General features: G+C 38.5%; 1 protein-coding gene across 2 annotated transcripts; it reads right to left on the bottom strand.

The window, feature by feature from the left end:
• Window positions 1-62: 62 nt before the first annotated feature.
• Window positions 63-10,179, bottom strand: LOC130415316 (E3 ubiquitin-protein ligase TRIM58-like). Of its 2 annotated transcripts, none has more exons than XM_056740909.1 (10): window positions 10,078-10,179; window positions 6,763-7,381; window positions 6,086-6,181; window positions 5,541-5,774; window positions 4,852-5,011; window positions 4,419-4,493; window positions 4,299-4,319; window positions 3,869-3,895; window positions 1,710-1,885; window positions 63-1,561 (listed from the first exon to the last, which is right to left on the bottom strand). In XM_056740909.1, the coding sequence occupies exons 2-10, from the start codon at window positions 7,378-7,380 to the stop codon at window positions 1,199-1,201; spliced, it is 1,770 nt and encodes a 589-aa protein (XP_056596887.1). In that variant the 5' UTR covers window position 7,381; window positions 10,078-10,179; the 3' UTR covers window positions 63-1,198. The 2 variants fall into 2 exon arrangements, with proteins under 2 accessions (XP_056596887.1, XP_056596888.1); XM_056740910.1 differs by having other exon boundaries at window positions 5,541-5,717.
• Window positions 10,180-12,721: the final 2,542 nt, after the last annotated feature.

The raw sequence follows: 12,721 nt of genomic DNA, 5'->3' as shown, positions 1-12,721 counted from the left end.
CTGTAGTTTTTCTGAGAGTCTATTGACAGAAACGCAACATAATATACATCTTGAGAGGTGTATAAAGACTTAACTAAATGAAGCGTTCTGTTTATATGGTCTTATAAGCTATTTCTATCTACACACACCGCGGGTCCTCTTACATGAATTCATGATGTTGTTTCTACAGGAGCCCTAAACGGACAAACTGCTCTACAGAACATGTTTCGTAAATATCTAATCTTCTTAAGCAAAGAAGCGAAAACATGATGCCATCATCCTCTTTCAGCCCCCGTAGTGCTTTGAAAGGGAGGGGTGGAGTGGGCCATTGGTTGCAATTCACAACTTCACCACTAGATGGACCTTTAAGGCTTCAGCAATATATCAACAGCTTTTAAGCTCTCACTGAAGGTCTTGAATAAGCAGGCTTATACCTCATAAAGACACAAGTGCATCTGGAGATGACTGATGGTGATTACATACCTTCTTCAGAAAGATCAGTTATGTTATTGGCTTTTCACAGCAAACATCACAATTTCACATACACACAGCAGAAACACTTGATTCAGAGTCTGATGGAATTTGTTGAGTTTTTGTGCAGTCAATGTTACTTCTTCATAAAACCGGTTTGTTGCCATGACGACAGTTTGGTCTTTAAACCTATAGTGTGTGACATTTGGCTTACCACTACTTTTAACTACTTTCATTCTGTATATAAATACAGAGTCACTCTCTTGGTGTTGACAATAAAGGTTGAATGTGTAAATGAAGCTTTGTTTTTTTAACCATTAGGTGGAATTTGTAACAAAGTCCTGAATAAACATTAATATTACAGCAATAATGTGGAGCACATGACATTTAATATAACTCGTCATTACATGTATGTGAAGGAATTGAAAAACATCTTTCAGTCATACGTAGTTATTTTGTATTTTTGTTTTATGTAATCATATTGTAACCAGATTTAATCATTTGCCTAAAAGTTAGTTAGATGTACGAGAATATTCTGGATTGTGTTGAGGTCAAACAAAGATCTTCTTGCAGCTACTTTTCAAATTCTCAACTCTCCTTTCATTATTTTAAGGTTCATAACATTGAGTTGATATAATAAGAATAATGTTTAAAATGTGATAATGGCTGTGAGAGAAGTCTGAACGTTCTTCTTTATTCTTTCGTTAAAAGTGATCATTCTTTCTGTCTTTGAGATGAGGAGATCTGGTCATTCGGGGACACTGACAGACACGGACATCAACACCAGCGGTATGTCTTTATCACCGGTGCCAAACAGCGGGAACATTTTCTCAGAGAACTCTACTGTGGTGTATGAATAAAGCTCTGAACCCGTCTTGGCATTATAGAAGATGATCTGACGCTCATCACAGTCCAGATAAACACCGACCCGCCGCAGACGGCCGCTGACTTTAATCTTAACAGGAGGAGGAGCTGTGAGAGCTCTTAAATGATTCCCGCTCCACCAGATGGTGTAGTATCCGCTGGCAGGACTCATGTCAAACAGACCTTTCCTCTGAGACGATTCACGCACCACTCCTAACTTCCAGTCCTTATTCTCACCAACATTCACCTGAAAGTCAGAAAGAAACGTCTCAAACCTTCCATTTATCAGCAGCAGCTCACTCTTCACAGGGGTCTGTTGTTCACAAAAGTAGAATAAAGTAGCTGCCGCAGTTGATCTCAAATAAATCATGATTGTGTTTTCAAAGATGTTTGACCTCCCAGTAGTGTCGTCCTGACTCGAAGCCTTCTTTCGCAAGCACACAGGACCAGACGTCGAAGCGCTGGACGCTGTTTCTGTAGAACTGCAGCTTCTCGCCTCTCTTCAGCTGTTTTCTGTCGTCTGACAGGATGAGGAACGGGTAGGCTGTCACCGGATTCAGCGATATGTCCTCTGAAATGAAGGAATTTGGTCTTTCTCAGATCATTTTAATGTTGCTGTACTTGAAACGCAGCAATGTCTGTTTTAGGTGTACACATGAATGAAGTAGACTACAGTGTGTGCACAGGTTCAGATTAAATGCAGAAGCCATCCCTGATAGCACGCTACGTCTGCAAGACATCTGCATTACATAGTTTGCTCGTCTGCAATACGTCTGCGGTCATATGTCATATAGACTTCTAGAAGACTCCTGTAAGATGTGTATGATTTAGAACGGATGTAAGACAGCTCTTTCTAAGATGTTGAGCAGATGTTGTTACGCTCCAGATCAGTAGAAGATGCCTTACAGATGTACGTGTGCTAGCTGGAATACAGTTTTTGATATAATGAACACTTGTGTTATTCTGTCCATCCTGTGGTGAAAATCAAGTTTTTGATGTAATTTATACCATGGTCTGTTCGAATACTGGATTCTGATTGGCTGGAAGGTGTGCATTAAAAGCCTTTAACGCACGGGTAGCTCCTGTCAGTTTGATTACATTTCAAATGAACTGACAAAATAAACGTCATTTTCTCCTGTGTGATCTAAAATGACACCATCAATAAAAGCTTTAAATTGGCAAATAACCATGGTATAAGTACGATAATCCACGGCTAGCCGTGCATTTAAGGATTTTATTGCACTTTGCAGAGGCAACCACCCTCAGCTTTGGACAAAATAAAGGATTTAAATGCACGGCTAGCCGAGAATTATCCCTTACTCATATGACCATGTGGTGTTTTTAATAGTTTATTAATATAAGAATTTTGAACCATTTATGTATTTTGTCCATAAAACTCCAATTTACCAAAGATGCCATCGGAAACTGCCTCTGTTTACCGCATCATAACTCTGTAACCAATCACGTTCACAGATTTTAGTCATATATTGGAATCAACGGTCTGAGTCGAGACTCATTTACATTCAAGTCATTTTAAGGCATAAAAACAGATCACAGGATAAAAATATAGATGTTACACATGATACATACGGTATTGTAATGATTAAAGTGATAAAATGATGGAATAAAGTGGGACTTTAAAGTGAGTCAGGCACGTGGAAGGGTGCACGAGCCCCTTTGCCCACAGTGAACATGTTGATGCTCAAAGTGGCTTCTTCAAAAACGAAAAGGCATTTGTGACCGGCTGAAATGTGTTTGCCTATGGGCGGAACGTGATCTGAAATTATTGAGCACCTGCATCTCCAAAGCTCTCATCACGGCACTGATGTCAGTGTTTCTTATGGTGTGTATTAATGTCCATGAGACACGTAACCGAGTCTTATTAGAACTATGTGTAAATGCTGAATATGAGAGTGGAAATGCTGAACTGTTGAGCGGCTTAAGTCCTAAAATATATTTAAAAACCAGCGTCTTCAGTGTTTAATATAACAACACAACCCCTGTTAAGAAATATGAGCATCAAACATAGAATAAGTGTATTTTTTAAATAAACAAAATTAAAAATGTTACTATTTGAATTATAGATAAATCAATAAAATGTGAATAAAGTTAAATATTCATTTATTTTAAATATGTTCAAATATTCATATTATGCAATGGTTTTTCTTTACACTGTGAATATTTCGGGACTTTTTAGAGAACAAAAAAGTTGCATCACAAATTCAAATAGAATGCAAAACTGTTGAAGCTCAATCTCTCAAAACTGCTCAATTAAAATCTTTCTTTTAATTCTTGTTTAATTTGTCTTTGGTATTAAGGTTTGTGTTCAGTATAACAGAAAAATATGTTCTAAGAGCATTCGCCTAACATTTGAATTAAGCTAGACAAACATTATTTCTGAATGTTATAAAATATTCAACAAATAATATTTTGAAATACGTTTTGAACGTTTAGATTGTTTTAGCTATGACATATAATGTTGATAAAATGCCCTTTTAACATTACTTCAAGAATGTTTTCCATAACTTTTACGATAAGAATCAATAATACTCACCAAGAAAGCCTTTAATCTTTCTGTGACCTAAAAGACACAAACGTAAGTAAGTAACCGTTCATCTCCAAATCACTCAGTCACACATGACACACACATGACGTTTAACTCATGACACACGAGTACTGCAGAAAACATGTTTGCTTTAACACATCTTTTCCAGATGAGCACGGAGAGAGAAAGGTCCAGCTCTAGCATTAGACATACACTAGAGAACATTCATGTAAAGCACAAGTTAAAAAAACACAGATAACAAGTCATGTGGTTTCTATTCAACATGAACAGACGTGAAAATAAAGCTGTAATGAATCCCTCTTGATATGAATTATGTGTCCAGATCCTTCAGGTCAGTGTGAAATTCAGATTCATATCATCATGAGAAAATACACATCAATGAAAGAAGAAGAACAGATCTGCTGTGAGCTTTCCATACCTGTCTTGATCCTCCGCAGATCTATAAAACATTCAAGAAAAGAAGATGAAGATTTCTTCGATGAAGATAACGATACAGATAGATCGTGTTTGAAAAAGATTTGTTTATTTGTTTGTTTACCTTTTAATGACCAGTGGTCTTTCCTCCTGATGAATTGAACACTTGTCATACTTTCACTCTCTGCCACACCTGACACTGTCACACACACACATGAGAGAAACATCACGCATGAGATCTCAACTATTTCTCTTAGACATCAGTGAGACTGAAAGGAGACAAAAAAGAAACTTTTTCTGCAGAGAATATGTCTGTCACTTGAGTTTGAGAAGAGATGTCAACAGTGTGTCAAACTGAGCTCACATGTGTCTCGTCTGCAATATTTTTAAAGATCTTGATATCAACTCAGACATGTCTCATCACATTGACTCTTCAATCTACATTCATCTACACCTCCAGACTCTTCATGTGACGACAATCTCACTTGATTCTCCTGAGAGAAACATGTGAGACTGAGATGACAATGAGAAGTCCTTGACAGATAAGAACATCTCACCTGAGCCTCTGTGATGCACTTGACCGCAGCTGATGTCATCCAGTCTCTCACGGATCTCTCCTAAAGCTCTCTTCACATCTCTGAGAGAGAAGTGTAACGTCAGATCCTCCTCCAGCTCATCGTGTGTGTCCTGAACGGGACGGTTCATCTCCTCAAAACTCTGACCACAAACACAAGTCATTTCCTCAACACAACACAACAAACACATCGTGTGTGAGTGTGTGTGTGTGTGTGTGTGTGTGTGTGTGTGTAAAGACAGGAGTTGTTTATAAGACAAGATTAACTTGACATGGGATTTGATTTGGTGCATTAAATGTTTAACATTTCTCAGTTTTTGCTCCTCTAATCAGAGGCAAATAAAATACACCTGCGGCTAAAACACCCAGGGCTTCATTCAGGTCCAGTAACGGCTCTGATGGAGAACAAAGGTCTTATGTTTTCACATTTCTGTCAGCCGAAGAGTGTTTTGTGTGACCTCTTAACAATAAACAGATCTTTTCACCTCAAACACTGTCCTGTTACTTATTTTATCTGAAAACAAAATGTTTGATTTGGTCACTTTGAATAAAAAAGCTTTAGTCTGAATATACAGTGTATTCGGTCAATTCAGGCATTCTCACTTGATCGAGAAATCAGGAACATTCTTCAGTAAAAATGAGGATTTGTGAATGAGACTGACAGAAATATACCTTGAGAAAGTTGATGTGGTCTTCAGAAACGGCCTGAGCCTCCAGTCCATCTTTCCGCTCTCGTAGTTCAGATAACTTTGATTCCAGCTGAGAGACCATTCTCTGTCCTCGACCAATCACAGACTCCTGTTTCTCCTGGATACCGCCCACCAGCTCGCTGCGGATCCGATCCACAGACTGTGTGATATCAGACAGAAGCTGATCCACTTCAGACAGCTCTGAGTGAGCACAACTCTATCACACACACAGGAAATCATCAACGTATCAGATAGATTTCTTTAGTAATGTTGAGAGCACAAACAGTCGCACTTGATAAACTAATAACATTCATACTGTATGATGACATGAAGAGGACATGATTGATCTCCTGAAACCGGTTACAGATGAACCTGATCCTCATCAGTAGACTGAACTGTGTCAATCTTTCTGCTCTGTGAACCTCATGTCGTCCCAATTGCTTCACTTGTTTCCCTCGTCTGTAAGTGACTTTGGATTAAAGTGTGGGCTAAATGAATAAATATAAATGTGTTGTGTAGAGTAAATACCTGCAGGATTTGTAGTTTACTCTTCAGCTCATTTAAGTCCACACTTCTTCTTTCAATACACATCTGAATGTTCAGCTCAGTTTTTCCCAGAAGTCTCTATGAGATGAGATGAGAAAACAAGAGAGGATTTTGATACACAAGGCTCTTCACTTTAGTTTTCTGCTGTTTGGATTTTTGTGTTTAAAAATAACCTGAAAAAAGACTCAAAAAAGCCTTCAGATCCTTTATTTTATCAAATAGATTTCAGTCATGTTTACAACTTCTGAAAGGAAATCTTTTTTAGCCGACGCATTTGCATTAGGCTACTGCCCAATTTCTCAGATCACATTAAGTCAAGTATATACGGACGTGTTTATAGAAGAGGATGTGAATCTAGTGACTGAGGGATCAGAAATAAATCAGAAAACTTTAAAGTAAAAAAAATTATGATGACAAAACACTAAAAACTGGGCACAATATACCGTATTAATATGAAGGGTTTTCCCCATTCATTTTGACAGTTGTTTTTCCTGTATTTTACATTTTGCGCTAAATTAAATTACGTTTGAGCATTATCGGAAATGTCTGTAAAATAAAGGAAGATGCACTGGTCATTTTCTGCAAGTACTTTATCCGTTTTTTACAGGACGGGTTTTGTCTGGTGTACTGATCAGTGTGTAAGAGAGATGAGATTTGACCTGTTTGTAAGCTCTCTCTGTCTGTATGGAGACTGTGGTGTGTGTGCGATGCTCCTCTAACACACAGATAGCACAAATACACTTCTCATCTGTCCGACAGTAAACCTCCAGGAGTCGTCCGTGTTGAGGGCAGGTTCGACCCCGCAGGGCCTCGTGAGGGTCCAGCAGCCGATGGGATGAGTAGAAGGACGTCTGGTGATGTGGCAGCACGTGAATCTCGCAGTATGACGCAGTACACGTAAGACATGAACTGACGGCTTTCTGTTTCTTGCCGCTGCAGATGTCACAGAAGATCTGCTCGTCCACGTCGCTCGGTGAAACTCCATCTGAAATGGATATTTGTCTTGCTTTTGGTTTGGGCGGCTCCCCGTAGCGCTTCTCTTTGTATTTTTGTGCGATGTGAGCAAACACACGGTTGATGCAGAGTTCAGGTCTTTCACCGAACGGACGTTTACACAGCGGACAGGTGCAGACTGAACTGGAAGCCCAATAACCACCAATGCAACTCTGACAGAAGTTATGACCGCATGGTGTGGACACGGGCTCGGTGAAGATCTCCAGACAGATGGAGCAGGTCAGCTCCTGTTCAGAGAACAACTCCACGTCAAACTCTGCCATCCTGAAACACAAACAATATACAACAAGTCTTTTAACCTAATAGAAACTGAACCGCTGACAGAAAAAAATGAGTCTGCTTCAGCCTGTTAGAACTTTAAAGAACAAAAAACACAAAGGCCTAAGGGTGTCATTTCATTATACAACGGTTCTTTCTGGTTCTCGAATATGATTGGCTAATAGGATATTCCACCGGTATCACCACGGAAACCGCTTCACATCACTGTAAGGCAAAACTAACTCGGACTTATGAAAGTGAAACTGAAGTAACACACACACACACACACATTAGCAGTGTCTCTAATAGCTTTTCACAGCTCTCAGTATTCGAGGATGGACAGATGCGCTTTACAGTAAAGAAGCGAATGTTTACATTCAATAGCAATGGAAAGTGCGGCAGTAAAGTGGGACTTACACATTCTATATGAGTGTCTTTTACAGTCTCTTTCTTTATTCCCACACACGCACTGCCTCATTATTCCTCACTAAGAACTTTCCTGAAGCAGCGCAGCTCATATTTTTAAAGACGTGACGGTTTGGAATTAGTACCGGAGGTTTGTTTTATTGTATGCTTGTCTGGAAGAAAGTAGTTCCCGATTCACTTAAAAAACACCTGAGTGTTTTAAAGACGCTCCAATGTTGTTTCTGATTTCTTAGGCTCTGGCCAGTTGGTAATACCTAGAAGTGTAATTCTCGTGCTGGTGGTAGAACTTTTTCCTATGTAGCGCCTAAACTTTGGAACAATCTTCCGACCTCAGGAGACAGACACACTCACTTTAAATCAGTTTACATGGAGATTAAAGACGCATCACAGCCTTGCATACACAACACTACTACAATACAAATCTTTTAAGGAATTGTTAAGCTGCATTAATGAGAACCAGAAACACTTCCTATAGCAACTTGAGCGCACACGGCACGATTACAAACTTTTCTCAGCTGAATGAACCGTGCTGAATCATGAATGCATGCAGAGAGAACAATTCGGCACAATGAAGTAAAAACGCTCAATGTTTCATCAAAAGGCATAGAATGGTGTTCAGCCCTGAACATGTTGTCTATTCACATTGTTCCCAGGTTACCATAGTGCACGTTACACACAACCAGTGTTAGGTAAGTTACTCTGTAAAAGTAACTAATTACTAGTTACTAATTACATATTCAATAGTGCCATTAGATTACTGTACAATGACTCTCTCCAAAAAGTATTAAATAACTAATTACTTTCTATGCCCTACATCAACCTTAAATAGAACCTTAATTAGTATACAAATGTGAGAAGAATACATTAAAGAACACATTTTAAAGTAAGACTACTAAGTAATTTTGATGTCACTTCCACTATTGAATATGTGACACAGTGTTTAGTTAAATTACATCAGAAGTAACTGAAATTAAATTACAGTAATAAGAAGAGTAATCCATTACTAAAAGTAATTAAATTCAGTAACTCATTACTTAGTAACTAGTAACACCCAACACTGCATACAACACCAACCCCCCCGTCGACAGATTTGGTAGAGTGCAGATGGGGGCCAAAAAGTCCAGGTCTGACTTTGCTTCCCAGTCCGCCCCAGGCACTGTGGACCTTGTAGAGTTGCAGCAGTAGTGCCTGAGGAGAACCGGTTCCCCTGGTTAGTCTCTCGAGGTTTGTGTTTTCCACTGGAGTTGGGGGTTCCTAAGTCAAACCTATGAAAAGTCGTTCATGCTGATGTGAGACGGTCATTTCATCAGACACGTGTCTGATTATATATGCAGAAAAGACGGCAAATGTGTTTCTCAGAGTGAAGGGCATGTGCACAAACACTGCGTGAAATGCAGAAAGTCGAGTTTAACAAACTTCATGTAGTGAGTTGCACAATTCCAGAAGACACACATACACACGCACACACACGTGTATGTTTTATCATCTCTGTGGGGACAGTCCAAAGGCATAATGAGTTGTATACTGTACAAACTCTATATTTTATCCCCTAAACCTAAAGATCCTTTATCGTTCTGTACAATTCCTAAGCTTTTGTGCCTGTGGGGACCTCAGTTTTGGTCCCCACAGTGACAGGAGTCCCCCCCGTGGTTAGGTGTGTGTTCACGTACAGGTCCTCACTAAAATATAAAAACCAGGTTCCCCACACACACACATCTTACAGTACATGTGTTAAAACGTGTCCTGATCTTTGTGCTGTGATATGTCTGTGCTTCATCCACAACAAAGAAATAAATTAACAAACAAATGAAAATGAAACACTTAATGTGTTCACCGGCAGTGACGTCACAATTCTTTTATCATTTACACTAAATTACAGTCTGTTCTGTATAGTTTCTAAGGAATGTTTAATTAAGAGTTTAATGAAAAGTTAAGTTTGCTTAAAATGAAACACCAGGAGTTTCTCAAGCTGTTTATCTCTGGTACGATTTAAAAATACCTCATTATATAAAAACATAAATACAAAACTAAAAACACACATACAGTAAACACATGTAATGTTAAATGATTAGAATCTCAGGACAGGATATAATTGTTTTTTAAACACTGAAATATAAATCTAGCCTGACTGCAGATGTGTTGCTCCAGTATCTTGTGTGTCACTGTCACAACATGAAAAACACACAAAACTCTGCTGAAGGGAGACTAATGTCAACTTCATCAGATCACAAACACAACATTCCCAGTCATTATAACATCTGCTAAATCTCACCTACCTCACTCTTGTGTTCTTTTGTTGAGTTTGTCTCGTCAGTGCACACTCTTCAGTGTAAACATGTCATGTGTTGTGTGACACACACACAGAGGGTTTGGTCAGGGCCCGTAATGCAGTCGGGTGAGTCTGACAGGCTGTGCCGGTGTGTGTTTGTTCAGATCCCAAGTGTGTCAGACGGGGGATGGATGGGGTAAATTTATTCGTTTTTTCTGTTTTTATTAAAGACAATTACATTTTCTTGAAACTCTTAACACAAATCAATAACTTCTATTTTTAATTCTTTTAATAATATTTCCTATTTTCAGGTTAAAATCAGGCTCTCTTCTCAAAACCATTCAGGTTTTTGTGTTGGGTTTGTAAAAGTTGGTGTTTTTTTCTGAGAATGTGTCTAAAGTTGTGAGAAAACTGTGAATTCTGTCATGAATTGTAATGCTTTCATCATAGAATGACAAAAAGAATCAAGTGTTGAGTGAGAGCGTTTCAAGTAAAAACACATTCAGAATGAACACATACAGCGTGTGACCTGTGCAGCGTGTACATATATAACATCAATCACATCACACAAACTCTATTGACACATTATATTAGAGACACAATATATTCTAGATGTTTAATTTGATGTGTATGATATCATATGAGTATCAAAGAACAAAATATTAGAGTGACAGAAGAACAATACAGTCAATGGAATCTGTTCATCTAGACCTCAAACTGAAGGTCCTCAAGATGGATCTAGGGGAGCCACAGATTTTGTTGTATTTTATGAAATATTGCAACCAAACATCAGGAGAACACAAAGAATTGATCTCCCAGCATTGTATAACTTGATATGTTTTTATTTGGGGACTGCAAAGCAATGCACGATCCACAAAGCAGGCGTTACAATGAAAAAGTTTATGAACCACTGATCTAGACTAACACACGCCAGCAAAAAATTCCTTAGTAGAAATAGTAATAATGAGCTAATCAAATATTTCAAAATTTATATTTTACGTTTTTTTTCTCATGTGACAAGTAGCTGTGTAATAAGTGTAATAATGTACAAGCAGCCGGCTGTTTTCACCAAATAAGCCCCTTCAGTGTGACACAAGACCCCTTCACATCCTGATCACACTTTCAGGGATTATTTTTGCCATAACAACCGGCTGCCTGAACATTATCACTTACTGAGAGGTTGTCTTCTTTCAGCTGGTTTCTTTATACTTCATACATTTTAACGTGTTGTTCTGTGTGTTTAGTGTGTTATAAGTTGCTCATGCATGTATTAGACACATAAAATTGCAGAAATGAAAGTGTGGGAACAAAAAGTCATTCTATTTAAAAGCGAATGCTCACCCAGACCTGTCTGACAAGCCTCATGTAAACAAATCTCCACAAATCTCTACTTTCTGGATCAGAAAAGGTTGGTGTTAAAAGTGTTTGAATCATCAATTTAAAATAAGATCATGCTGAATAATAATTGATTCATATTTGTCAAAACCACATAAAAGTATTTATATTAGAAGAAAGGTGAAGCCACGGCACTGGTCCCTTCAAAGGTTATCCTCTGCTCAGATGGGAAGTTTATCATCACGTGTTAATATTTGTTACCCTTAGTTGTTTCTGCAGAGAAGAATCAGTGACCCTCTGTTCTGGCAGGGAAATTTAACTTAATGCGCTAGTAATTTGTGTTCTCCTGTTTTGCAAAGCTAGGTTAACAATAGTTGATCTGTGTTAACAAGTGTACTCTCTGTTGATCAGATCACATGTTAGTATTTTGATTGTGTGGCAACAAGGAAACTCAAAAACTGTTTAGAAAGAATGCAAGACTGATCCCCCACAACTGAACAAGGTGGTCTCGCGGCTCCTTATTGGTCAGATAGCGAATTCAAATCAGCGTTAGAAGTGCAAATGCACTCTATCCCTGAGTCACTTCATCTTACTGATAGACTTCTTCACTGCAGTGTACATGTCCCTCCCTGTTGTCGTTCCATAGCAACCACATCCAAGAGCTCTTCACTGACAGACAAGTCTGCATTTACACCTCTTATAGAAATCTAGATGCCCTGAATCAGTAATATCTGTACTTTCGTCAACTACCCTACTAATGTAAATACAATGACAGTCCAGGCTTCTTCAGCCAGTTGTGTTGTCAGATTTCTCGCTGATACCCTGGTTCGGTCTGAAATGATGTTTCTTGACAAGCTCACATTATCATATGTCTGTTTCTGGTCAGGGCACACCTGCTTACATATCTTCAACATACACTGCTTTAAAAATATTCAAATATTCATTGGGTGGGTTATCATGTGACTTAAAATTTTGAGATTCAAATATTGTTTTGTTTCTTTTTTTGAACACGTGGCATCCCCTCGAAACCCCTCTCATTCACACTTTAATACGAATCGCCCATGTGTGAACTTCATAAACATCCTTTAGTTCTTCTGGTGTGGGAGCACTTTAAATTGAGTGAGGACAAGACAAAGGCAGTTCTGGACATCATAGCTTCACCGTCACCTATACTATATATACACTTAGATTTAGCAGACGCTTTTATCCAAAGCGACTTTAAGAGTTTAGGAGTAATAAGCGATATGTCATACAGGTGCCATAATACATTAGGTGCCAATAAAAAGTTACTGGTTTCAACTAAAGCTAGACCACTA

Source organism: Triplophysa dalaica, chromosome 25 (genome assembly GCF_015846415.1).
Source record: "Triplophysa dalaica isolate WHDGS20190420 chromosome 25, ASM1584641v1, whole genome shotgun sequence".
Taxonomy (NCBI): domain Eukaryota; kingdom Metazoa; phylum Chordata; class Actinopteri; order Cypriniformes; family Nemacheilidae; genus Triplophysa; species Triplophysa dalaica.
The sequence above is the reverse complement of the archived record's forward strand: the minus strand, read 5'-3'. Positions and strand labels throughout refer to the sequence as shown.

Coding starts and splice junctions, on each gene's coding strand:
- LOC130415316 (XM_056740909.1), bottom strand. CDS start 7,380: ATGGCAGAGTTTGACGTGGAGTTGTTCTCTGAACAGGAGCTGACCTGC. Junction 3,896..4,298: donor TCTGCGGAGGATCAAGACAG/GTATGGAAAGCT, acceptor TGTGTCTTTTAG/GTCACAGAAAGATTAAAGGC. Junction 1,562..1,709: donor CAGGACGACACTACTGGGAG/GTCAAACATCTT, acceptor TCTGACTTTCAG/GTGAATGTTGGTGAGAATAA.